We start from the raw sequence: 27,030 nt of genomic DNA, 5'->3' as shown, positions 1-27,030 counted from the left end.
TTGGTTGGCAGTTTTTCTCTTTTAGTAATTTAAATATATCATCCCACTGTCTTCTAGCTTCCATGGTTTCTGCTGAGAAATCTACACATAGTCTTATTGGGTTTCCCTTGTATGTGACGGATTGTTTTTCTCTTGCTGCTTTCAAGATCCTCTCTTTCTCTTTGACCTCTGACATTCTAACTAGTAAGTGTCTTGGAGAACGCCTATTTGGGTCTAATCTCTTTGGGGTGCGCTGCACTTCTTGGATCTGTAATTTTAGGTCTTTCATAAGAGTTGGGAAATTTTCAATGATAATTTCTTCCATTAGTTTTTCTCCTCCTTTTCCCTTCTCTTCTCCTTCTGGGACACCCACAACACGTATATTTGTGCGCTTCATATTATCATTCAATTCCCTGAGCCCCTGCTCAAATTTTTCCATTCTTTTCCCTATAGTTTCTGTTTCTTTTTGGAATTCAGATGTTCCATCCTCCAGTTCACTAATTCTAGCCTCTGTGTCTTCAAATCTACCATTGTAGGTTTCCATTGTTTTTTCCATCTTTTCTACTTTGTCCTTCAATCCCGTAAGTTCTGTGATTTGTTTTTTCAGACTTTCCATTTCTTCTTTTTGTTCAGCCCATGCCTTCTTCATGTCCTCCCTCAATTTATTGATTTGGTTTTTGAAGAGGTTTTCCAGTTCTGTTCGTATATTCAGAATTAGTTGTCTCAGCTCCTGTGTCTCATTTGAGCTATTGGTTTGTTCTTTTGACTGGGCCATATCTTCACTTTTCCTGGTGTGATCCGTTATTTTTTGCTGGCGTCTGGACATTTAATCAGATTTCCCTGGGTGTGGGACCCAGCAGGTTGAAAGACTTTCCTATGAAGTCTCGGGGCTCTGTTTTTCTTATTCTGCCCAGTATGTGGTGCTCGTCTGTCTGCAGGTCCCACCAGTAAAAGATGCTGTGGCCCCTTTAACTTTGGAAGACTCTCGCTGTGGGGGAGGGTCGCCAGCCGATGCGGCTTGGGAGAGTGCAGATCTCAATCTCCCAGCCGGCCCGGGAAGCCGCGCCTGGGGGTGGCGCCGGCCACCGCGGCTTGGGGGCGTGCCGATCCAAAGCTCCCAGCCAGCCCGGGAAGCTGCGTGTGGTGGGGGTGCGCCGGCCGCCGTGGCTTGGGGGAGTGCCGATCCAAATCTCCCAGCTGGCCTGGGAAGCCGCGCGTGGCGGGGAGCGCCGGCCTCCGCGGCTTGGGGGAGTGCCGATCCAAATCTCCTAGCCGGCCCGGGAAACTGTGTGTCGGGGGGGCGGCGCTGGCCGCCGCAGCCTGGGGGGGTGCCGATCCATAGTTCCCAGCCGGCCCAGGAAGCCATGTGTGTGGAAGGGGCTCCGGTCGCCGGCCTCCACGGCTTGGGGGACCTCCTATCCAAATCTCCCACCTTGCCCGGGAAGCTGCGTGGGGGGGGGGGGGGCGCTGGCCGCCACGGCTTGTGGGGGTTGCCGATCCAAAGCTCCCAGCCGGCCCGGGAAGCCGCGCGTGGGGGGGGCGCTGGCCGCCGTGGCTTGAGGGACCGCCGCTCCAAATCTCCCAGCTGGCCCGGGAAGGAGGGAGGGTGGGGCTCCGGCCGCCAGCTGCCACGGCCCGGGGAAGCGTGCGCCTCTCGGGGACCTCACCGCAGTGGATTCTCTTAGTCGGTTCAGCCGTTCCAGAATGGGGTACACTGTGTTTCTGTTCTCTGTCGTGGCCTATTGCATGTTCTTTTTATGCCCAACTCTATTTCAGGAATTAGCCTGGGTACTGCCCAGGAAGTACAGGCCCTTAGTTAAAAAACTGAGGTGAATGGATTCTTTGCAACTAAACAGCAAGTTCCTTCTTTTTTTTTTTTTTCTTTCAATCTACTCAATTTATTTTGACATTTTTTCCTCCTATTATTTATTTATTTTTAATCCATATGTTTTACACATCTGTCCATAAGGTAGATGAAAGAAGCGTCAGACACAAGGTTTTCACGATTGCACAGTCACGTTGTGAAAGCTGTATCATTATACAGTCATGTTCAAGCAACATGGCTACTGGAACACAGCTCTACATTTTTAGGCAGTTCCCTCCAGCCTCTCTGTTCAAAGTGATAGGTGTTTAATGGGCGAGAATAACCTCCAGGATAACCTTTCGACTCTGTTTGGAATCTCTCAGCCGTTGATACTTTGTCTCATTTCTCTGCTCCCCCTCTCAGTTGAGAAGTTTTTCTATCCCTTGGTGCCAAGTCCCAGCTCATTCTAGGATTTCTGTTCCACATTGCCAGAAAGGTTCATACCCCTGGGAGTCATGTCCCACATAGAGAGGGGGAGGGCAGTGAGTTTGCTTGTCATGTTGGTTGAGAGAGGGATGGCCCGATGCTTTTTGCCTACGGATCCTCAGCCTCCATGGCTTTGCCTCTGAAGTTATGTTTCCTCCAGTGTGTCCCTTCTCTTAGCCCCCCAGTCCAAACTGGCAGGGGCTCTGTCTATACAGGTCCCACAGCACTGTCGTTGGCTTTCGATGCAGTAGCCTTGGATCATGCCCTCAGACATAAGGAATTTCCACAAATCCTTCCTGGATAACTCCGTGTCCATCTTGACTTTCTCTGAGATGATGGCTGACTGGTTCCATGTTTGGTTAAAACCTCATGTGGGGCACTATTCTCTGGGTTCTCCCCTCCTGGAAGCCCAGAATTTTCCAGAGCCTCAGTTTCTGGTTTCTTTGTACCCAAGAGTTCAGTTCTCATCTGATCTTTTTCCTGTCAGATTCCCTGTAAGCTGCGAGGAGAAACCAGACTGCACTTTCCACATTGAATTTGCAGACCTCTTCTGCTAAATTTCCAAGTTCATGCCTTTGAAAATCTGCCTTCCAGCCAAAGCCACTGGTCAATTTTACCAGATTATCTGCTGTTTTAAAACAAGGATTGCCTTCTTTGCAGTTTGCACTAACACACATGCCTCCTTTCTGTCTAAGGCCTCATCACCGTTTTCTTCGGAGTCCACATTTCTACCAACAGTCTCTTCAAACATTCTAGGCCTTCTCTGTCAAGCGCTTCTCTTCTAGTTTGCTAGCTGCTGGAATGCAATATACCAGAGACAGAAATGCTTTTCAAAGGGGAATTGAATAAGTTGCTAGTTCACAGTTTTAAGGCCAAGAAAATGTTCCAGTTAAAACCAGTCAATACACATATCCAATCTAAGGCACCCAGGGAAAGATACCTTGGTTCAAGAAGGCTGATATAGTTCAGGATTTCTCTGTCAAGTAGGAAGGCACGCGGTGAACAGAGGCAAGGTTTCTCTCTCATCTGGAAAGGCACATGGCAAACACAGCGTTAACTGTGAGCTTTGTCTCCTGGCCTCCTGTTTGATGAAGCTCCCTGGGAGGCGTTTCCTTCTTCATCTCCAAAGGTCGCTGGCTGGTAGACTCTCTGATTCTCCTAGCTATGTCATTCTCTGCTCTCTCAGAATCTCATAGCTTTCTCTCTTGTCATTCTCTAGGTTTTTCCAAAGTCAGCAAGTTCCTTCTTGAAGTGAGATCCAAGCAGGTGGGCATCTCCGAGTCTGCCACAGCATCCTTTCCCTTATTTTTCAGATGAGAAAGCTGAGACTGACTTGTTTAAGAATAGGCAGGGAACCAATAAAGCCAAAGCACTGACCCCATCTTCTTACTGCTGTATTGTTCTATCTTTTATACCAAGTTGCAGTCAACAGTTTTTTACTGAATGATGTCTTCCATATGAAAGTTCCTGAAGTAAGTGCATTTAGAAACGTATAAGACAACAGCCAATAGGGGAGAAAAAGATCTGTTCTGGTAATGTAAGAAAGTAGTTAAGTCCTGGACAAGGAAGTACATACACACTAATATGTGTCCTCAGATCCCATCCTGCTGTGGGATATCAGGGAAGGCTTCATTGAGGAGTGAGTACCTTTTGAACTGGATCTTGAAGGTCTCCTAGGTTTAGAACTTTTGGAGATAAGGGAGAGTGGGCTTCCAAATGGAGGGAATAGACTGAGCAAAGGTTTAGAGGCCATAAGAGGGCTCAATGTCTTATGACATGTATGTTTATATTCTTATGGGAGTGGGAGACAACCAGAGGAGGAAATAGTGGGTTGGTTGGGTATTGTGATGTGGGGATGATACGGTTAGGGATTATAAGCATGGGTCAGGGAGAAGGAGGTAAGACCAGAGAGACCCGGTGAATAGTGATTTCTTAACTAAATAAGAGGATGAACTGCAAGTTTTCTGTCCTTGGCTGATTTTTTTTTTCCTAAATAGACTTTATGTTTTAGAGCATGTGGTAGATTAAATTATGTACTCCAGAAAAAAAACGTTTTTAGTTTTAATTCCATTCCTGTGAGTGAGAATCCATTACAAATAGGATCTTTTTTTCAACTATATTTGTTGATAAACAGCATACAAACACAAGCATTCCTAACATACGAACATTCTATACATGGTGTACAATCAGTGTCTCACAATATCATCACATAGTTGTATATTCATCACCATGATCATTTTTTAGAACATTTGCATCACTCCAGAAAAAGAAAGAAAAAACTCATACATACGGAACCCCTTACCCTCCCTCTCATTGACCACTAGTATTTCCATCTACCCAATAATATATTTTAACCTTTTTCCACTATTATTTGTTTATTTTTTTAATCCATATTCTTTATTCATCTGTCCATATCCTAGATAAAGGGAGCATCAGACACAAAGTTTTCACAGTCACACAGTGACATTGTAAACGTTATATTTTCAAACAATCATTTTCAAGAAACACGGCTACTGGAACACAGCTCTATAGTTTCAGGTACTTCCCTTTAGCCTTTCAAATATACCATAAATTGAAAAGGGATATCTGCAAATAGGATCTTTGAAGCTATTATTGTTCGTTAAGGTATGACCCAACTAAATCAGCATAGGTCTTAATCCTATTACTGGAGTCCTTAACAAGAGAAGGCCACAAAGAGAAGTCGTAAATCAGTGGGAACCTGGAAGAGAAAGGAGAGGACATTGCCATGTGAAGGGAAAGCCAAGGAACCCAAAGATTGCAGCCAGCAAGAACACTGTGGACCCCAGGAGGAAGCAAGCCTTTTGGCCTCTGAAACCATGAGCCAATAAATTCTTGTTGTTTAAGCCAACCTATTGTATGGTATTTGTCATAGCAGCCTGGAAACTAAGAATAGTTTTAGGTTTACAGGAAAAAAATATGCAAAAGGTACAGAGAGTTCCCATTAGAGGTATATTTGTTATAGTTGATATAACAATATTGGCACATTATTATTATTAACTAAAGACCATAGTTTATGTTAGGATGCATTCTTTGTATGAATTTTAACAAATGTGTAATGTCGTGTATCCACCATTACAATATTGCACAAAATAATTTAACTGCCCTAAAAATAAATGGCACTCTACCTATTCACCCTCCCACCTTTCCTCCTGAATCCCTGACAACCACTGATCTTTTTACTGTCTTTGTTAATTTTGCCTTTTTCCAGAATGTCAAATAAATGGAATCAGATAATATGTAGCTTTTTCAGACTGTGACTTCTTTCACTTAGCAATATATAGTTAGGATTCCTCCATGCCTATTCGAATCCTGTTTGTTCATTTCTTTTGATTGCTGGATAATATTCCATTATGTAGAAGTATTGCAGTTCGTTTATTCACTTACCTATTCAAGAGCCTCTTGGTTGCTTCCAATTTTTAGCAATTATGAATAAAGCTGCTATAAGTATTGGCATGCAGGTTTGACACCATGAGTGGGTATCAGTTTTCACCTTCTCTGGATAAATACCTAGGAATTCAATTTCTGCATTATATGCTAAGCCTATGTTTAGATTTGTAAGAAACATCCATACTGTCTTCCAAAGTGGCTGTAGCATTTTGCATTCCTACTAGTGATGAATGAAAGTCCAGTTTTTCTACAACCTCGCTAGCACCTGGCTGACTTTTTAATACACTTGAGAGAGGGAGGGCTGAAACTCCTCTTGAGAGAGCTCTTTTATTCAGGTTCCAATGAATGGGCCCCAGCTGGCTGGCTTGCCTCATCTCCCTTGACCTGGAGCTTTACAATAAGTCATCTAACCCATTTATTTCTCTGTTTTGTCTTGCTCTGCAGCCTGGTTTGATCAAAACTGGAGAGGATTAGAACCCATAGTCCTGTATCCCTTTCATAACCTTTTCCATTCCTCATCTGCTGAAACTACTCTTTCTCTATTTCCTCCTCCTATCTCCCACCCATTATTCTGCCCCATTTTGGTAACTGGGAACAATGGCTGATACGCCCTCTGTTATTTTGCTTGTCAGGTAAAATGATGTTTTAGGAGCAGAGGTGTGAATGCTCTGCTGGGGATTTTTTTTTTTTTAACTTTTTATCATAATAACATATAGAAGTCAAAACTTCCCATTTTAACCACTTTTAAGTGTATGATTCAGTATTATTAATTGCATTTACAATATTGTGCTATCACCAATATCCATCATCCCAACTTTTTCATCACCTCAAACAGAAACTCTGTACCCATTAGGCAATACCTCCCCCTTTCCCTCTCCTTCCCTTCCCCAGCCCCTGTAATCTGTCACTATGAAATTTGCATCTGATCTAGGTGTTTCATTTAAGCAAGATCATACAATATGGTATTTGCCTTTTTGTGTCCCGCTTCTTTGATTCAACATGATGTTTTCAAGTTTCATCCATGTTGCAGCATGCATCAGAATTCATTTCTTTTTATGGCTGATTAATACTCCATTATGTGTATATACCACATTTTGTTTATCAATTCTCTGCTGATGGACTCCAGGGTTGCTTCTACCTTTTGACTATTGTGCATAATGCTGCTTTGAACATTGATTTACAAATATATTTTCAAGTACGTGCTTTCAGTTCTTTGGGGTATATACCAAGAAGTGGGATTGCCTGAGTCATACGATTCTATTTTCAATTTTCTGAGGGACTACCAAACTTGATTCCTAGAATGGCTGCACCACTTTACAATGCCTATTGGGGCCATTTTTATATATCCTGAATCCTTACTTAGACTTGATTTACAATGGAAATGGAGGGGAAAGGCAGCTGGGAAGACTGTTAGGTTACCTATCTGGGGCCTTCCTGTGTACAGCTTTATCTCTGCTGTTCAAAGACCTTATCACTTGATATTGTGAGTAATTGATTATATATCAAGAATGGAATGATCATATGGTAAAATGTTTGTGTTTGTATGTTGTTATGTGAATAAAAAAAAAAAGACCTTATCACTTCTTCCCTTTTATTGCCGGAGTGTGATGTTATATCTTATTTTGAAAAGGATGTACTGACTCAGCATCTTTCAGACAGTCTATTATCTATTTTTGTTAGCTTCCCTGCCTGCCACTTAGAGGAAAGAGCAGACAGGGAAGCCTTTTCAATCTCTGTGTGTGGTTGTGTGTGTGTGCATACATTTACACGTATGCACATGTGCTCACAGTAGTGTGTCTGAGAAAGCTAGATGCATCTTTGAGGAATGTCAGGGATTTCACATAACTCACAGGAGCCCATGTTTCAAGGTCTGTAGGTTCCATGGGAAAGAGTTAGGCAGAGGGAGTCTCTTCCCTTTCTGTCCTCCTAGTCATTCAGTGAGTGTTTTGCTGGCTTGCTATACTGTTGGGCTGAGCAGAGTCAGAAAGTAGGTTAGCACTGGGTAGGGATGGAGAGATAGCATAAAGCCTGGAGAGGTAAACCAATTACATAAATGCAGGGAGATAACATTGGATATTAAACGTTAGCTCTTGTACTCTATGCACTTCCTGTGGGGGAATGGGTGAAGTTGGGCTAGAGGTAGGTTTCAGGGCTACTAGAAGGAGACTTTTTAGAGGATGCTACCAGGGACTGAGAGAACAGTATGGCTGGAGGTACCAGGAGGACAGAACTGATGAATATTCCTGATCTTCCACATGTGCAAGTTAGTGAGTGTAATGTGTTTATATGTGTCTGTGTGCCAGGTTCTGAAACGTCCAGGATTCTCCATCTGTGCCTACCTGATTAGCTTGTTAGTTGTTGGTTTCTATTAAGATTACCCACATTTGAGATTAATTTTGGGGAAGATGGTGAAGAAACCTCTATATTTCCTCAATGCCCCAGAAGTCTAAGGGCTCCTTAGATATATCAAGCCCTAAGTGGAATCACTGTATGGTCAAGACTGGGTTTTCTTAATTTCTCTAGTATATAAGAACTGTGGCAGTATATGTGGAAGAGAGATGCTGTGTCTGGCAATTTTAATGAAGTAAGCTCATTCCCCCCTACCTCTCCCTAAGGGGAAAAGTCTCAGAATTAATGCCCTTCTCTAATCAACCTTTCTTTCTAATAGGTTTTCCTCACTCTGAAACAGAATGTTTCTACAGTTTATCAGACCTAGGTTAGAGTGTGTGACAGATGCTTAATTCTTAGGCTTGGAACCTTTTTGGGACTGGGAGCGACCCTTTTGGTTCTGATCAAAGTGAAGCATTTGAAGTTCTTGTTCAGAATATCTTGAGTTTTAGGTCCTATCCTGTTCCTCTCTCCCTTTCATGAGAGGGCCCAACATTTGTTATCTTTCCCTGTCTCTGCAGGCCTCCTAATTTTTGTCTCCCCTGTCTCTGCTTACCTTACTTTCCTGTTGGTCTGCTGATGTATGGACTTAGACATGATGAATTGTGAACTTCTAGCCACATGTAGTGCCCTTGGGTACTTGGAGGGAGACACTTACCACAAGGAACCAGATTGTTTAGGTGAGTACCTTTTTGAGGAAACAGTTAAAAGAAATTGCTGGATTAAGGAGGTCTGTTGACTTTCTCAAGCCATGGGTATGAAAAAGAACATGGGCCTAGGTGGAGTGTCTTCCAGCATTTCACACATGTTTATTCTGTCCCTGAAGAGAGTGTGAAGGATTTGATCCGCTACTTGAGGCATGAGGATGAGACACGAGATATGCGACAGCAGTTGGGGGCAGCCCAAATCCTACAGAGTGACCTTCTACCCATCCTTACCCAGCACCACCAGGACAAGCCACTCTTTGATGCAGTTATCAGGTTGATTTCCCAGCCTTTAACTTTAACCATGTGCCAGCCATTAGTGTCTGTGCCTTAAATTTTTACTTCTCCTTCCTTCATTGTGTCCCCAGGCTGATGGTGAACTTGACACAACCAGCCTTGCTCTGTTTTGGCAGAGTGCCCACGGAGCCCAGCTTCCGGCACCACTTTCTACAGGTGCTAACTTATCTGCAGGCATACAAAGAGGTGAGACTTTGCTTTAGAGTCCCTGGGGCAAAGTTCAAAGGTAATGGGGAAAGAGTGGGTGGGTGCCATTAAAGTCCAAGCCTCTATTTCCTAGGCCTTTGCCAGTGAGAAGGCTTTTGGAGTCTTCAGTGAGACTTTGTATGAGTTACTGCAGCTGGTGAGTAGACATCTACCCTCAAAGGTACCATGAAACAAGTACCTTGCACCTCCTCTGGGCAGAGTCCTAACCTGGACATTGTCAGGAGACGCTGAGTTTAGAGATGGGTTCTCAGCCGGTGGTACTATCCATAGCCTCTGGCTATCTCAGGACTGCTTGAAGTCTTTGTTTCCTTTTGTCTTAATCATGATTCTCCTCTGTATCTGAGTCCTCCAGCTAGGGTAGATGCCACCTTCCTTTCATGGGAAGTTTCTTCCTCTAATTCTTCTGTCCAGGGCTGGGAAGAACGACAAGAAGAAGACAATTTGCTGATTGAGCGAATCCTGCTCCTGGTTAGAAATATTCTCCATGTCCCAGCCGACCCTGATCAGGAGAAGGTGAGGGTCTTGGGTAGTCTGAGCTCTATGTGTAGTTGAGTTTTGCTGTCCTTTTTAGACTTTTCTGTCCTTTGACAAGGCTGGGGGAAGAATCTTGGTCAAGGATTGAGGTGGAGAACCTCAAGGCAGAGTCATAGAACTGAATGGCTTCTCTTTTTCCCCTCACTGTTCCCTGCCCAGAGGATTGATGATGATGCCAGTGTCCATGACCAGCTTCTCTGGGCAATTCACCTCACCGGCCTGGATGACCTGCTGCTCTTTCTGGCCAGCTCGTCTGCTGAGCAGCAGTGGAGCCTACATGTGCTAGAGATTATCTCTCTTATGTTCCGTGACCAGGTGAGACCCTGCCTGTTGCTTCAGTACCCTCACCCAGGTCTTTTCTTCTATGCCACCAGAATTGCTGTTGTAAAAACAGTTGAATTATTTGGGCAAAGTCAGATGACAAGTAGAGTAGCCATGCCCCAAGTACAGCGTCTCATCAACAGTCTTGTTTTGTTCACTCTTTCTGTCCCTGTTAAGACTGAACTGAGGATAAGGACATCTTCTGACTTTTCCCTCATTCTAAATCTAGAATCCTGAGCAGCTGGCAGGAGTAGGGCAAGGGCGCTTAGCTCAGGAACGGAGCACAGATGTGGCAGAACTGGAGATCTTGCGCCAGCGAGAGTTGGCAGAAAAGAAGACTCGAGCCCTTCAACGAGGCAACAGGTGAGAGGCAGAGAGCTATTCTCCCCATGCTCCTGTGCCTGCCCATTCTAATCCCCATAAAATGCTGAGGACTTTGGCCAAACTCTCTAAGACAGTGGTGACTGGATGACATTTTACATTATAATACCCTCTACTACGCTGATGAATGAAAATGGTGATAAAGCTTTCAGAGACTTGAGGAATCACCTTGAACTTTTTTTTCCTTCAGGCATTCTCGATTTGGGGGCTCTTATATTGTCCAGGGGCTGAAATCCATTGGGGAGAGAGACCTTATCTTTCACAAAGGTCTTCACAATGTGAGTATGCTCACATCTGGGAGGGGAACATTATGGAGTTGAGGGCCTAAGAAAGGTAACTTTCTCTGAGATTAAAGCTCTTCTGTACTTGGGCTTAGAAAGTTGGGGACAGTAGGAGAAATAGAGGCTCTGACATTAACATGTTGTCTTTGCCTACTTAGTACTAGAAGAAAAGACTCGTCTAAGAGTTTCTTCTGAGAAAATCGCAGCACCAGGGATGTCAAAAAAGCTGCAAGGGGAGGATGATGGTTAGGAGTAATTCTAATCCCTCAATTCACCCCCAGCTCCGGAACTACAGTTCAGATTTGGGAAAGCAGCCACGAAGGGTACCTAAACGTCACCAGTCTGCCCGGGAGCTGTCCACTCAGCGCCGCTCTGCCCTCAATGTGAGACTTTTCCTCAGAGATTTCTGCTCTGAGTTCCTGGAGAACTGTTATAACCGTCTCATGGGCTCAGTAAAGGTGAGAGCCTAAAAGAAGGATATGGAGCTATTCCAGGATAGAATAGAGAGGTGGGCCATTGGTGGGTAAGAAGGGCCAGGTGAGTTGATCCCTTGAGCAGCTGACCCTGGGTATGGACTGGTAGGTTGGAAGGATTTAGGGTGCCCCTAGAGATGGTGAAAAGTTCAAGAGGGAGTGGGTTATTGGCATGACAAAAAAGACTCTAGCGATATTGTTCCAGAAGACAGGAGAGACCTAGAGACTCCAAGAGAGTTCAGAATTGTAGCTCCAGAATATTATTAACAGTGGTTTCAGGGTCCCGTCGTTGTCGTCCATCCCCCACCCCAATCATCATAAGACAGGAGGAAGTTGGAGTCCCTGAGGCCCTTTTTTCTCTGGACATTAGGATCACCTGCTTCGAGAAAAGGCTCAGCAGCATGATGAAACTTACTACATGTGGGCCTTGGCTTTCTTCATGGCCTTCAACCGAGCTGCCTCCTTCCGCCCAGGCCTGGTTTCTGAGACCCTCAGTGTCCGCACCTTCCACTTCATTGAGCAGAACCTCACCAACTATTATGAGATGATGCTGACTGATCGCAAGGAAGCTGCCTCTTGGGCACGCCGGTGAGGGGAATGGGGTTGGGATCAGAGTAGGGATCTTGGCCAAGCTGGGAATCTGAGTGCCCGAGTTCCAAATGATCCTTTTTGTCCTGTTTCAGAGTTGAGGTGGTCAGGTTTTGGAAGCCTTTAGGGAGAAGAGGAGAGTGTTTCTGTAAGCCAGTTAGTACCCTGAATTATCCTCTGTATTAGTTAGGGTTCTCTAGAGAAACAGAATCAACAGGGAACACTCAAAATATAAAATTTATAAAAGTGTCTCACGTGACCACGGGAACGCAGAGTCCAGAATCTGCAGGGCAGGCTGTGAAGCCAACGATTCTGATGGAGGGTCTGGACGAACTCCACAGGAGAGGCTTGCCGGCCAAAGCAGGAAGAGAGCCTGTCTCTTCTGAATCCTCCTTAAAAGGCTTCCGGTGATTAGATTGAGCATCACTCATTGTGGAAGACACTCCCCTTGGCTGATTACAAATGGAATCAGCCGTGGATGCAGCTGACGTGATCATTGCAACAGACAGGCCTGCACTTGCCCAACCAGACAAACAGGTACCACCAGTTGGCCAAGTTGACACATGAAGCTGACCATGACATCCTCCATTTCATCTCTTTACTTCACCTCGCAGGATGCATCTGGCTCTGAAGGCCTATCAGGAACTCCTGGCTACAGTGAATGAGATGGACACATCCCCAGATGAGGCTGTGAGGGAGAGCAGCCGCATCATCAAGAGTGAGGCCCTGACCTAGTTCCTGATCCCATCCTTCTCTGTTTCTTGATCAGAATCTCACTCTTCCCAGGCCCAATTTCATCTCTTCTCCCAAGTTTTCCAGATTAGTCCTTCCATTCCTTTTTCTTTCCATTTCTAGATAACATTTTCTATGTGATGGAGTACCGAGAACTGTTCTTGGCACTCTTTCGAAAGTTCGATGAGAGATGGCAGCCCCGTTCTTTCCTTCGTGACCTGGTGGAAACCACCCACCTCTTTCTCAAGATGTTGGAGCGATTCTGTCGGAGCCGCAGGAACCTGGTAGTTCAGGTACTGGGCAACCCCAGAATGTGGAAAGGGCTGTGAGGGCATGGTGAAGGACAGGACCTCTCTCTCCTTACATTTTTCTGCTGCTTAAGCTTATCTGTTAGAAATACTCTGAACTAAGAGGGCAAGAATTTTGTTGATGTTGTAGATGTGAGTCTTCTATAGTTTGCTCTATTAGCTTAATTTTTTTTTTTGGCTTTCAAAAAGGGAATTTAATAAATTACAAGTTTACAGTTCTAAGGCCATAAAAATGTCCGAACTAGAGCATCCAGAGAAAGATACCTTGACTGAAGAAAGGCTGATGTGTCCAGAACACCTCTATCAGTTGGGAAGGCACAGGGTTGGCATCTGCTGGGTCTTTGGCTTCTGGTTTCAAACAGCTTCCCTAGTCGCATTTTCTTTCTGCAGCTCCAAATGTCTGGGTCTCATGTTAGCACTGAAGCAACTGTTCTCCAAGCATCTGCATCTAGATTTCTCCAAAGTGGTTCCTCTTCTAAAGGACTCTAGTAAACTAATCTAGACCCACTTTGAATAAGTGGGATCACATTCCTATCTAATCAAAGTACACACCCACAATTGAGAGGGTCAGTCTCTATGGAAACAATCTTATCAAGGGTCTCACCCCACAAAATAGGATCAAGAAAAAGGACATGGCTTTTCTGGGGTATATAATAGCTTCAAACTGGCACAAGTATTTTAGCTTTTGCTTCAGAGTAAGGAAGAGACAAAACAAAGAAATTAATAATAGTGTGATTTTTCAACCTCTTGTAAGTTATTCCATTTTATTCAGGTAGAATTCTGCTAATTCCTATAATATATGCATATACCATAAATGGAGACTTGCTCTTTGTGGTAAAGGTGAGTAAAGCTGGAGATTTCCTAAATTTAGAGCAAGCATAGAATGAGTGCAGGTGATGGGAACACAGAAGCTGAGATTGTTCAGACGTTAAGGCCACTAGAGGAAGGATGAACTTATTTTGAAAAAGTAAAAGCGATTCAAACCAGTAATTACCAGATAGAAAGTTAATCTGAGGGAGGAGTGCAAGGGTAGTTCACTGGTAAAGTTCTCACCTGCTGTGCGGGAGACCTGGGTTCAATTCCCAGCCCATTCACTACCCCCTATCCCCCCGCCAAAAATCCACAAATGGTGTTCAGTAATGGGATTGTGACATCGAAAAAGAATGAAATGTGACCCCCACCATACAGCATACAAAAAAAAAGTTAATCTGAGAATGGGAAAGAAATGGCTGAATCAAGTTCCATTTATGAATTTTTTGATACTGCAATAGGTACAAGTATGTAGAAGCAAAAATGTATCTGCTAGAAGACTATCTGCTCTTACAGAGCTATAGAAGCTTTAGCCAACCCACTGTATAGGTCTTTCTTATTCTGAGCTAGTTCAAATGCATTCAGAAAGTTTATGTTGAAGAATATTCAATAAATGTAGTTTTACAATATGCAAATTAGAAGCTTAATTTTTTGAATTAGTTTCCCCCTGCTTATACGTCAAAAAAAGGATCTTTGTAAGATCTTTTATCTCTAACAGGACAGAATTTTTTTATTTACTTCTTGTTGTGTTTTGCTATTCCTGCCTTATTTTCAGACTAAGAACTCCCATATTTGGGTGAACAGTAGCTTAAATTTAACCCCTTATCTACCATAAATATCTTATTTCATTCAGCAGACATTTCTTGAACATCTACCACGTGCACATAAACCCTGGGGATTCATGATTTTGAAGTTTAGTAATTATGCTGTAATGTGTCCTAGTTATACTTCACAAGCATTGCGGTGTGTTGGATCCTTAAGTTAGAGGTCTGGAATCTAGTCCTGTATTAGAACTACTATTAGAAGCTGCCCTTTTCAGTCTTCAGATCCATAAAATTAAGATGGTAACTTATAGCCTATTAAAGGATGTACAATAAGTTTAAAGTGAAATAATAAGTGAAACATCAGGGACAAGATGAAAACCTCAAGGAATTTGTATCCTGGAGATGCAAGGTCTTTGCTTTGTAAGAAAGGGTTTTGTACCAGAACCTTCTTATAATTCTAGTTGCTGCAGCTAAAAATTCTGTCAGAACTGGACTTGAAAGGGGCAGTGAGACTTTGCTGAAAGATATTTTTACACTCAAGTTTCTACTATCTTATCAATAATAATAGGTGCTATCATTTATGGAGTGTTTACAATGTGTCACACACTGTGCCTAAGTCTTCATGTAATCCTCAAAACAGTCCTGGGAGGTATACATTCAGAGGTTAAGTAACTCACCCAAGGTTTCACTGGTAAGTGGCTAGGTTATGACTCAAATCCAGATCTGCTGGACTCCAGAGTTCATGTTAACCTTTTGTGTATCTGATTAGAATTTTCTTGAAGGGAGCATCTGTTTACCTATTTAACTATGAACTTCAAGGCCCTTCCAGTCCATCCTGTGTACCCCTTGACTACCCACATCAAAGATTGGTTCAGAACCATAATAGGTGGGGTATAGGGTGGAGTAAGTTTGAGTATTGACTCTTATTCTGCTTTTTAAGAGAAAAAATTATAGATCCTCTTTACATAGTGCTATGCATTTTATAGGGCCTTTTCATGTAGAATTTCTTATTTGAGCCTCATTGGAAATCTGTTCATTCTGCAGATTTCTGCTTAAGATAGCACTGCTCTTAGGAAACCTTTGACCCCAAGGAATGAGTCAGGTGCTATTCCTGTGTTTTGCCATGGCATCTTATATTCACCCACATCATATATTTTGTCTACACTGTAATGGAATTGCCTGTTTATCTCTCTCCCCGACTAGAGTACAAGCTTCTCAAGGGCAAGGACAATATGCTGTTTACTATTGCTTCCCCATTGCTTATGAGTAGCACATAGTGGGCATTCTTTGAATTAATTAATTAATTTCTCAATGATGGGGAAAAGGCCTCCTTAGCTTTTCTGCCATTCTAACACACTACTTCCCCTATAGAACAAGCAGAAGAAGAGAAAGAAGAAGAAGGTCCTAGACCAGCCCATTGCTTCTGGTAATGTCTCCTATAGCCCAGAGGAACTGGAGTCTATGTGGCCAGCCCTGGCTGAGCAGCTACAATTCTGTGCCCAGGTAGGTGGCTGTAGAAACCCTATCTTTCCTGAGGGTAGTGCTCTGGGTAGTTAGTCTGGGTTTCCCTTCTCTCTGTTCCCATAGCCTTTTCCATCTCTAGGATCCTGAGCTCAGTTTGGACTCCATGGTTCCCTTTGACGCAGCCTCAGAGGTGTCAGTGGAAGAGCAACGAGCTGAAGCCATGTTGCGGATCCAAGACTGTCTCCTGGCTGGCCAGGCCCCACAGGCCCTTACCCTTCTGAGGTCTGCTCGGTAAGAATCCCATCTACTCACCCTCCTGGATGTAGCTCCTGGGCTTTTGGGAGCAAGGAGAAGCTCTCACTTATGGTACAAGGATCTCAGTCTTCAAAAGAGAGAAGTCCAATCAGAATCACTTGGCTCTCTATTGAGTACTGAGTTCTGGGAAGTTTTGATTAGTTTGTTGGTTGTTGTTATTAAGAAATATAAAAAAACATAGTTAATTGGAAAAAAAATGAAAGACTATTCCACTTGCCAAAGATAACCATTTTAAACTTGCAAAAAAGTTATGAGAACACATAGACAATATTAAGTTTCCCATTTTAACCACTTTCAAGTATGCAATTCATTATTAACATTAAAAATATATATATTTTAGCTATGATGAATCCTTCAAATCATGCCTGATGTCCTGCTGTTCTGTTAGATTATGCCCTTCTTTCTCTCTCAAAAGCACCTTAGAGGGTAGTGTGATGGTGGCTCAGTGGGAGAATTCTCACCTGCCATGCCGGAGGCTTGGGTTCGTTTCCTGGTACCCATCTATGTTAAGAAAAAAAAAAAGGCTCTTAGTTTGGTGGATAAATGACATGGTTTCTTTAAATGCAGATAACTAAAAGTGAAAAGATTACCAGGGTCGTGAAACACAGCAAAGCCCAGAGCGTTTTAGTACCATTGAGATTCTCTTTTCTGAACATCGATTGGGAGCTCGTGTATATTTATTATTCTAATGATGAAACACATGTTTTGTTGCTCATGTGTGTATGTATGTGTATGTAAATTTTCTTAGTTTGGATAAATGATTTGGGAGTAATTAAAATGAAACAAAAAATTTAAATGGTAAAATATATATATATATATATATATTTGATTCACAGATCTTCACACACATATATTCTATACGTGGTTTACAATCAGTGGCTCACAATATCATCATATAGTTCTGTATTCATCACACTGATCATTTTTTAGAACATTTGCATCACCCCAGAAAAAAAAATTAAATGAAAAAAACTCATACACACCATACCTCTTACCCCTCCCTCTCATTGACCGCTAGTACTTCCATATACCCAATTTATTTTACACCTTATTCCCCTATTATTTATTTTTTATCCATATTTTTTATTCACCTGTCCATACCCTGGGTAAGAGGAGCATCAGACACAAGGTTTTCACAATCACACAGTCACATTGTAAAAGTTATATCTTCATACAATCGTCTTCGAGAATCAAGGGTACTGGAACACAGATCAACAATTTCAGGTACTTCTCTTCAGCCTCTTATATTTACCATAAACTAAAAAGGGATGTCTATATCATGCATAAGAATAACCTCCAGGATAACCTCTCAACTCTGTTTGAAATCTCTCAGCCACTAAAACTTTATTTTGTCTCATTTCTCTGCTCCCCCTTTTGGTCAAGAAGGCCTTCTCAATCCCTTGATGCCAGGTCCCAGCTCATCCTGGTAATTCTGTCCCCCGTTGCCAGGGAGATTTACACCCCCAGGAATTATGTCCCACGTAGTGGGGGAGGGCAGTGAATTTACCTGCCAAGTTGGCTTAGGCCACATCTGAGCAATAAAAGAGGTTCTCTGGGGTTGACTCTTAAGCCTAATTTTAAGTAGGCTTAGCCTATCCTTTGCAGAAATAAATTTCATAGGGGCAAACCCCAATATCGAGGGCTCAGCCTATTGATTTGGCTGTCCCCGCTGCTTGCGAGAATATCAGAAATTCTCCAAATGGGGAAGTTGAATGTTTCCTTCTTTCTCCTCAGTTCCCCAAGGAACTTTGCAAATACTTGTTTATTCACTGCCCGAATTTTTCTGTTTATTTCAGGGGATCACACTAACCTGGATAAACCAACCAGATCTCCCACCCTATTCAAGATTCCATGTATTTATGGTTCCACTAAACTGACTATACCAGTTAAATTAGGAAATACACTACTGTGTACCAAATAAACATCTCTCCGCTTGGTCTTACACAGAAATTGACGTTTTAAAATATGGATGATAATATTCTTTGCACTTTATTTTGATTTACCTTAGTCCTATCCAAATCACCTGCATTCATATCTCTGGATGTAGTCTAATCTCTTTTTCAACTTTTTAAACGGTTCCTGAATTGGGTACTGCTGACTTACATAGCTTCAGAGCTCTAACTCTGAGTCTCAGGTGTCATGTAAGTACCTGAAGTTTCTGGGAACAACCAGGTTATAGCTTAATATCTTAGAATTTAGAAATAATAGTTACAACTCCTGAATATATGTGACTACGTAAGAGCTTGTAATCTAGAACCCTTTACAATAGGCCCCAACCTGATAACCCATGCTTTCAACTTCAGTTCACCAAGTTTTTATATTGTAGTTAGTCCATATAATTGGGACATGATAATATTTGTCTTTTTGTTTCTGACATTTCATTCAACATACAGTCCTTAAAGTTCATACACCTAGTTGCATGCTTCACGATTTCACTCTTTATTGCTGCTGCTCCATTGTATATATACACCATAGTTCTCCCTTTCATTCTTTGGTTGTACCCTTAGTCACCTCCATCCATTGTGAATCAGTGAACACTGGCACTGTAAACACCATTGTGAAAATGTCCATTTGTGTCCCCACACTCAGTTCCTCTGGGTATGTATTGAGCAAAGGGGTTTCAGAATCATATGACAACCCCACCCCTAGCCTCTTGTGGAACTACCACACTGCCATCCAAGGGGCTGCACCTCTCAGTTTCCCTAATGATAATGAATAGGTACATCTCTTGCTCTGCATTTTCTCTAGCACTTGTTTCTCTCTGTTCATTTTTTTTTTTTGCATTCTCTGTTCATTTTTAAGCAGTGTTATTCACATATCATATAATCTAACCTAAGTATATAGGCATGCCTTCACCACCATAATCTATATGAATACATTTCCTTTTCTTCTTCCACAAAGAATCCGTATCCTTCCCCCATGCCCCCTGCCTGTTGACATTTCTTTTGGTGTAATGCCTTTGTTACATTCAGTGGAAGCATATTACGCTATTACTGTCGATTATAGAGCCTAGCTTGCATTGATTGTACTTTTTCCCCATATACCATCCATTTCCAACACCTTGTGGTGTTGACATTCATTTTTTTCTCCATCGTGCAAAAAATATTTTTTTATTTGTACATTTAATCACCATCATTGTCCACTGTAGGCATTCTTAAATTATACTGTCTCAGCCTTTAGCCTCTATTTTTCCTTCTGGTTTCATCCGTGACCCCAGCCTTCCTCCCTTGATCACACTCATATTCAGCTTCATTCAGTGTATTTATATTATTGTGCTGTAATCTGGTAGTATTGTGCTATCCATTTCTGAATTTCACAGTCAGTCCTGTTGCACAGTCTGTATTCCTTCAGCATCAAATGCCCAATCTCTACCCAGTTTCTCTCTCCTGATAACCTGTGTTCTTAACTTCAGTTCTCAAAGTTCACTCATTAATGTTAGTTCATATTAGTGAGACCATACAGTATTTTCCCTTTTATTTCTGGCTAATTTCACTCAGCATAATATCCTCAAGGTTCATCCACATTGTTACATGCTTCATGACTTTATTCTGTCTTACTGCTGTACAATATTCCATCATAATTCCATCATATGTATATACACAGCTTGTTTAGCCACTCATCCATTGATGGATATTTCGGTTGTTTCTATCTCTTGGCAATCATAAATAATGCTGCTATAAACATTGGTGTGCAAATGTCCATTTGTGTTCTTGCCCTCAGGTCTTCTGAGTATATACCTAGTAATGGAATTGCTGGATCATATGGCAGTTCTACACTTAGCTTCCTGAGGAATTGCCAAACTTCCTTCCAGAGTGGTTGTACCATTTTACATTCCCACCAGTAGTGGATAAGTGTGCCTCTTTCTCCACATCCTCTCCAGCACTTCTCATTTTCTTTTTCTTTTTCTTTTTTTTATATATTATTAACATTTTGATAAGTAGCCTTCCAGAGTTTTTTCCTTCTGTGTTATATGTAGATATATAATATATACCTTCTTTTACAAAATAAACATTGTACATGCTGATTTATGTTTTTTGCTTCTCAGTATGTTATGAGCCTTATTTCTCATTAAATGTATTTCTATAAAGATAATTGTTAATGACTGTACAATATCATTGTGTGATATGTACGTCTGCTCAACTGTCAGTTATTGTTTGCATTTTGTTCTTATATGATTTTCATTGCAACATGGTTTATAAGGAAAATTTTCCCTAACATTTTTGTTAAATCTTTAGAGTAACAGTTTGCATTCTTTTTTGGTTGACAAATGCAATAAGTCTAAATTCCTTCTTCCACTTCAAATTATAACTCCAATTCCAACTGGCTAAAGCTTTTTCTCTCTGTATACCCTAGGGAAGTGTGGCCAGAGGAAGATGTGTTTGGCTCTCAAGACATTTCCTCAGAGGAAGAGATCCAGCTGCTAAAACAAATCCTTTTGGCTCCACTTCCAAGTGAGTTTCCATTCCTTTCACATCTACCTCCTTCCAGCTCTTCTCCAGCACTGGCGTTACAAGACCCCAGTAAACCTCACTCTTCCTATAGGACAACAAGGGCCAGAGGAACAAGGGGCAGAGGAAGAAGAGGAAGAAGAGGAGGAGGAGTTGCAAGTGGTCCAAGTGTCAGAGAAAGAATTTAATTTTCTGGACTACCTGAAACGGTGTGGGCCGAGAGAACTAGTTGGTGCCAGGGTGGTGACTGGGGAGCTAGGTAGATGAGCTTTGTCTTTCTTCTGCTGATATTCTCTCCCTCCCTATCTCGGTGTAGCTTTGCGTGCTCCACCGTTGTCCGAGTTTACGTGTTGTTGCTGCGGAGCTACCGGCAGAACAGTGCCCACACTAACCACTGTGTTGTCAAGATGCTGCACCGGCTAGCCCATGACCTCAAGATGGAAGCCCTGCTTTTCCAGCTCTCACTCTTCTGCCTCTTCAATCGCCTGCTTAGTGACCCTGCTGCTGGAGCCTACAAAGTGAGGGGGTACCAAGAAATGGGGATCTGGAGGAATCTGGGAGTCTTGGGATAAAAGGAGATATAAGGATGCTGAGGGGGTCAAGCGAACTGTGAGGAAGTGAGAAGAGAGGTTGAAGGGGCTACATAAGGAAGAATATGAGAGAGTCTGAACGAGGAGGGGGAAACTGGCAACAGGTGAAGAGAGCCAAGTTTGTGTTACAATTTGAGCCAGAGGCCTCAAAACAGTCTTCCTCTACTATAGGAGCTAGTGACTTTTGCCAAGTACATCCTGGGCAAGTTTTTTGCACTGACTGCAGTCAACCAGAAAGCTTTTGTGGAGCTGCTGTTCTGGAAGAACTCTGCTGTGATTCGAGAGATGACTGAGGGCTATGGCTCGCTGGATGGCGGGTACGCTTGAGGCTGGGCAAAGATGGGCAGTAAGGGTGGGTAACACAAAATCACAGAGTACCAAAGCTAAAAGAGCTTGCAGATCATCTAGTCCAACCTTTCTTTCTCTTCTGTAGGTTAAGAAACAGGCCCAAAAGGTGAAATGCTTTGCCTAAAGACACTCAAGAGAACAGGGGCTGGAGTCTAAGTCTCTTGGCTACTCTATTTGACTTCTCCTTCACTAATACCTCTGGTGAAGGTTTTATTCTGCAACCTCCTTCATAGGGTTGGCCACTGTTGGGAGTGGGGTGGCCCCCAGAGAAAGTCAGAATGTTTCGTAGAAATTTGTCCCCTTTCCCTGAATATTTCAGCTCTTCTCCTTTCACATTCTCCTTTTCCCACAATGCTGTCAGTCCCTACAGTGTCAGGTTCCATAGACCCAGCCTGGAGAATCCCTTAGTTTGACTTTTGGGGTTCTTAAGAGAAAGGAAAGCAAAGGAAGCATTCTATAAGCCTTTGCTAGTTCACTCCTTTGAGTTACCTGCATCACCGTTCTGTTCTTCTGGTCTTGACAACTTCCTTACAGACCTGACCAGAGAAGGCCTTTATTTTCTTCCTTTTGGGCAACAACTAACAACAACCCATCCTTCCCTTTTCCCCATTCAGGTCTTCCAGTCGCAGACCTCCTATGTGGAGTCCAGAGGAAGAGGCCCAACTTAGGGAACTATACCTCTCTCAGAAGGACGTGGAAGGTATGAGACCTTGATGTCTGAAGAATTTATGAGGAAGGCAGCCTGAGCTTCAGGACCCCTCTTTGCTGCCTAACTACTCCTCTACCCCAGGTCAGGATGTGGTGGATGCTATCTTGGCACGCCTGACTACTGCTCGAACACGCAAGCAGGTCATCCACCATCTGGTGCGGCTGGGACTAGCTGACAGTGTCAAGGACTTCCAAAGGTAGAGGCACACGCTCTGAAGGGAATTGGAATGGGGAATCCTCTGTACAATACCCGGACCCCCTCTTCCACTCTGATCACCTTCCTAAACAGGAAAGGAACCTCTGTTGTATTATGGACAGAAGATCAGGAGCTGGAGCTTCAGCGGCTTTTTGAGGAGTTCCAGGATTCAGATGGTAAATAAGGTGGAAGTTCAGGGAACCTGTAAGATGAAAGCCAAGCTGTCCACTTCTCTTCTTCCTATCTCCTCTTTTCAAGAAACACTTATCTTGCTCATCCTTTCTGTCTGTTTACTGTATTTGTTTGTCACTTTAGGTGAATTAAGCTGGCCTTTTTCCAAAGACCTCCGATTTCCTTTACTAATCCCTTTCTCCTGTTGCACATGGGTTTTCTCATTTCCCTCTCTATAGATGTCATGGGTCACATCATGAAGAATATCACAGCCAAACGCTCCCGGGCCCGAATAGTAGATAAACTGCTGGCCTTGGGGCTGGTGGCAGATCGGCGGGAGCTGTACAAGAAACGCCGGAAGAAGTTGGCTCCCTCCAGCTTGGTAACATTCTTATCCTTGTTCTGTCTACATGTGCCCACACCCCTGAAGTGCTCCTTAGAAGAAGCCTAGCTTGACTCAGTAGCTAGGTCCTGCCAGTGAGGTTTTCAGGAACCAGAGAATTCCACTAAATTCCTCTTCCTATCTCCTTTTCTCATTTCCTACCTCAATGAATTTTAGCCCAATGGAGAGGACTCCCTGGAAGATTTTTGCCAAGAAGATCTGGAAGAAGAGGAAAACCTCCCAGAGGAAGAGAATAAAGAGGAAGAAGAGGGCTCAGGAGCAGATGAAGCCCAGGGTAATTCAGTCTTCCTGACTGAAAACCTTGGGCAAAGCCTGCGTCAGGAAGGTAAGGACTTGGGTAGGAAGATATGCCTCAGAAGGAAGGGTTTGGGAGTAGGGGCCAAGTGTTTTTACTTCCTTCTCTTAGGCTTTTCTGCTCCCCTATTTTGGCTCCAGAACTACCTGATTCGCATAGCAGATGATCGAGAAGAGGATGGTGAGTGGGCAGAATGTCATTTTTAGGAGGGCAGGGACTCTAGGCTGCTGGAGACCTGGTTGTGTGATAAAGGACTAGATCTTTCTTTGCCACCTCTTAACTATCTTGATCATGTCCTAGGATGCTCCCAGGCAGTTCCATTGGTGCCACTGACAGAAGAAAATGAGGAAGCAATGGAAAATGAACAGTTTCAGCAGCTGTTGCGCAAGCTAGGGGTTCGGCCCCCTGCTTCTGGGCAGGTAAACAAACCAGTTACAGTGTCAGCCAGGTAGCCATTAAGATGTCTTGGCTTTCCTTTGAAAAATACATCCTCTTCCTCATTGCAATTACCTCATCCCCTCTGACCTAGGCTCCTTCATCTAACACACTGCCCCCAGACTTAACTTTCTGAAATATTGTTCCAACCATGTCCCTCCCCTGTGCAGAGCACTGGATTCCCCACTGCTTACAGGATGGAGCCTAGAACTTCCACGGCATATCCGGCCTTGGCCAACTTTGCAGCCTCATAGCCATACTGCCCACACACATGCTTCACATCATAGTCATCCTGGATTTTCCATCCACCAAACACCAGGCCATTCACTCCAGACTTTTGATCATACCTGTCACTCTACTGGAAGGCTATACATACACATATACACCATCTGTTTCTGATGAATCTCTACCCAAACTTCAAGAATCAACTCAGTTGTCACCTCCTCTGAAAAGCACTCCTGTCACTCTTGAACATCTGGAGAAAACATGGTCACGTTGGCAGCAGGGCTTTGTTCATTCCCTCGATATGTCTCTAATCCTGTGGTGTTATAGCACATCTATTCTTTCTCCCATTTGATTGTGAGTTCCTTGAGAGCAAGGATCACGTTGTGTTCACCTTTAAATCCCCAAGATCCAGTTATTTACTTATTCAATTTAACGACCATATTTTCTGGGAACCTTCTAATGTAGCAGACACTGTGCTAGACATTGAGTTTATATTGAATACATTAGCAGTAAGTAAAATCCACAACCCTTATGAGTCTTCACCCATGGAAGGTCACATTTATTCAATGAGCAATAATAATATGGTGAACAAGAGGCTTGTCCTTTGATTTTCCTGTCATTTTCAATTTCTTTGCCCCTTTAGGAAACTTTCTGGCGAATTCCAGCCAAGCAGAGTCCCACCCAGCTCAGGAGGTTAGCAGCTTCTTTGAGTCAACCAGAGGAAGAGAGGAAGCTGCAGCCAGAGTTAGAACCTGAAGTTCTTAGAGAACAAGGGCGAGAAGAGGAGGACCAAGCACAAGCCCTGAGAGCCCCCCTGTTAGCCCGTAAAAAGAAAGCAGGCCTGGTGTCCCCAGAGGGTAACAGAAGAAACATTCTATTGAGTGTTTACTATATGCCAACTATGTGGGTCTAGAGGGCTAATAGCATATACTGAGAATGTGAGGGCCCAGTTTCCTAATTTTATGCCTCTTTTGGCCATTTCAGAGGAACAACCTGAAGGTGGGAAAGAGCAGCTGAAGGCAGCAACCAGAAAGCGACTATTGCTGGATAGTGATGAGGAACAGGAGGAAAATGAGGGCAGGACCAAAGGTAGGGAGTGTGATTGGGACGTGCTTTTGTCTTCTTCGCTCTATCACTTTTCTCTTTAATCCTGGAGACAAACTCTGCCACATTCCTTTACTCATTTTTTTTATTAATTAAAAAAAAATTACAAGAAAGAAACCCAAACATTCCCAACACATGCTCATTCCACTCTACACATAAACTCAGCAATTCACAATATCATCACATAGTTGCATATTCATCATCATCATCATTTCCCAGAACATTTGTATCAATTCAGAAAAAGAAATAAAAAGACAACAGAAATGTAAAACGAAACAGAAAAAAAAATTTTTTTTTACATACCATACTCCTTACCCCTCCCTTTCATTGATCACTAGCATTTCAAACTAAATCTATTTTAACATTTGTTCCCGCTATTATTTATTCTTATTCCATATGTTCTACTCATCTGTTGACAAGGTAGACACAAGGTTTTCACAATCACAGTCACATTGTGAAAGCTGTATCATTATACAATCATCATCAAGAAACATGGCTACTGGAACACAGCTCTACATTTTCAGGCAGTTCCCTCCAGCCTCTCCATTACATCTTGGATAATAAGGTTATATCTACTTAATGCATAAGAATAACCTCCAGGATAACCTCTCGACTTTGTTTGGAATCTCTCAGCCATTGACATTTTGTCTCATTTCACTCTTCCCCCTTTTGGTCGAGGTTTTCTCAATCCTTTGATGCTGGGTCTCAGCTCATTCTAGAGTTTTTCTCAATCCCTTGGTGCTGAATCTCAGCTCATTCTGGGATTTCTGTCCCACGCTGCCGGGAAGATCCACACCGCTGGGAGTCATGTCCCATGTAGACAGGGGGAAGGTGGTGAGTTTGCTTTCTGTGTTGGTCGGAGAGAGAGGCCACATCTGAGCAACAAAAGGGGTTCTCTTGGGGGTAACTCTTAAGGCCTAATTTTTTTTTTTTTTTTTTACATGGGCAAGCACCAGAAATCGAACCCGGGTCCTCGGGCATGGCAGGCAAGCACTCTTACCTGCTGAGCCACCGTGGCCCGCCCTTAAGGCCTAATTTTAAGTAGGCTTGACCTAGCCCCTGTGGGGTTAAGTTTCATATGAACAAACCCCAAGACTGGGGGCTCAACCTATAGCTTTGCTTGTCCACACTGGTTGTGAGAATATCAAGAATTCAACTTGGGGAAGTTGAGTTTTCTCCTGTTCTCACCATCCCCCGAAGGGAACTTTGCAAATACTTTTCCACTCGCTGATCAAATCACTCTGGGGTTCATCAGGGCATCACCTGGACAAACCAACAAAATCTCATGTCCTATACAAAGTTTCATGTACTTAAGGTGTTCAACCAACTATTACATAAGTTATATTAGGAGATGCACTAATAAAAATATAAATTTGTACCAAATAAACATTTTTTGCTTTAGTCTCACACATAAGTTGAAATTTTAAAATATTAATTACCATCTATTTTCAGCACACTGCAGTAATGACATTCTTTTGTTCTTCCTCATGCAAAAACATTTTTTAAATTTGTACATTTAGTCACTATCATTATACACTCTGGGCATTCCTAGATTATACCATCTCGATCTTTATCGTCTTTCTTTGTGATTTCATTTATGTCCCCAGCCCTCCTCCCTCTATCATTCTCACATGCAGCTTCATTCAGTGTTTTAGCATAATTGTATTACAGTTAGGTAATACTGTGCTGTCCATTTCTGAGTTTTTATATTCAGTCCTGTTGCACAATCTGTATCCCTTCAGCTCCAATTACCCAATATCTTACCCTATTTCTATCTCCTGATGGTCTCTCTTACCAAGGAAATATTCCAAGCTTATTCACTAATGTCAGTTCATATCAGTGAGACCATACAGTATTTGTCCT

The 27,030-nt window shown here is 42.8% G+C and overlaps 1 protein-coding gene and 1 long non-coding RNA gene across 6 annotated transcripts in view; one reads left to right on the top strand and one right to left on the bottom strand.

The window, feature by feature from the left end:
- The window catches only part of LOC143642544 (uncharacterized), a 79,049-nt gene that overhangs the window by 8,139 nt on the left and 43,880 nt on the right, over positions 1-27,030 (bottom strand). Inside the window, exons 4-5 of one of the 4 annotated variants that reach the window (XR_013155720.1) lie at positions 16,706-16,745; positions 1,587-3,736 (exon numbers count right to left, since the gene is read on the bottom strand). This is a non-coding gene — a long non-coding RNA (uncharacterized LOC143642544). Of the gene's footprint in view, positions 1-1,586; positions 3,737-4,101; positions 4,989-7,218; positions 11,973-12,106; positions 16,746-27,030 lie in introns of those variants that run through there. The other 3 variants (XR_013155723.1, XR_013155718.1, XR_013155722.1) reach the window with 3 other exon arrangements.
- TIMELESS (timeless circadian regulator) overlaps positions 1-27,030 on the top strand; it is a 40,294-nt gene that overhangs the window by 8,500 nt on the left and 4,764 nt on the right. Inside the window, exons 2-28 of one of the 2 annotated variants that reach the window (XM_077111055.1) lie at positions 8,587-8,745; positions 8,892-9,045; positions 9,138-9,252; positions 9,347-9,409; positions 9,685-9,786; positions 9,967-10,122; positions 10,358-10,491; positions 10,700-10,787; positions 11,072-11,248; positions 11,634-11,851; positions 12,466-12,569; positions 12,707-12,876; positions 15,837-15,968; positions 16,069-16,220; positions 20,598-20,695; positions 20,787-20,901; positions 21,009-21,210; positions 21,454-21,599; positions 22,245-22,330; positions 22,421-22,535; positions 22,628-22,710; positions 22,945-23,087; positions 23,265-23,433; positions 23,515-23,583; positions 23,704-23,822; positions 24,707-24,920; positions 25,048-25,152. In XM_077111055.1, the coding sequence (XP_076967170.1) occupies positions 8,649-8,745; positions 8,892-9,045; positions 9,138-9,252; positions 9,347-9,409; positions 9,685-9,786; positions 9,967-10,122; positions 10,358-10,491; positions 10,700-10,787; positions 11,072-11,248; positions 11,634-11,851; positions 12,466-12,569; positions 12,707-12,876; positions 15,837-15,968; positions 16,069-16,220; positions 20,598-20,695; positions 20,787-20,901; positions 21,009-21,210; positions 21,454-21,599; positions 22,245-22,330; positions 22,421-22,535; positions 22,628-22,710; positions 22,945-23,087; positions 23,265-23,433; positions 23,515-23,583; positions 23,704-23,822; positions 24,707-24,920; positions 25,048-25,152 (3,526 nt within the window). In that variant the 5' untranslated portion in view covers positions 8,587-8,648. The remainder of the gene's footprint in view (positions 1-8,586; positions 8,746-8,891; positions 9,046-9,137; positions 9,253-9,346; positions 9,410-9,684; positions 9,787-9,966; positions 10,123-10,357; positions 10,492-10,699; positions 10,788-11,071; positions 11,249-11,633; positions 11,852-12,465; positions 12,570-12,706; positions 12,877-15,836; positions 15,969-16,068; positions 16,221-20,597; positions 20,696-20,786; positions 20,902-21,008; positions 21,211-21,453; positions 21,600-22,244; positions 22,331-22,420; positions 22,536-22,627; positions 22,711-22,944; positions 23,088-23,264; positions 23,434-23,514; positions 23,584-23,703; positions 23,823-24,706; positions 24,921-25,047; positions 25,153-27,030) is intronic. The other variant, XM_077111056.1, reaches the window with a different exon arrangement.

Source organism: Tamandua tetradactyla, chromosome 7 (assembly GCF_023851605.1).
Source record: "Tamandua tetradactyla isolate mTamTet1 chromosome 7, mTamTet1.pri, whole genome shotgun sequence".
Classification (NCBI taxonomy): Eukaryota; Metazoa; Chordata; class Mammalia; order Pilosa; family Myrmecophagidae; genus Tamandua; species Tamandua tetradactyla.
Note: the sequence above shows the minus strand (reverse complement) of the source record. Positions and strands in the feature narration are given on the sequence as shown.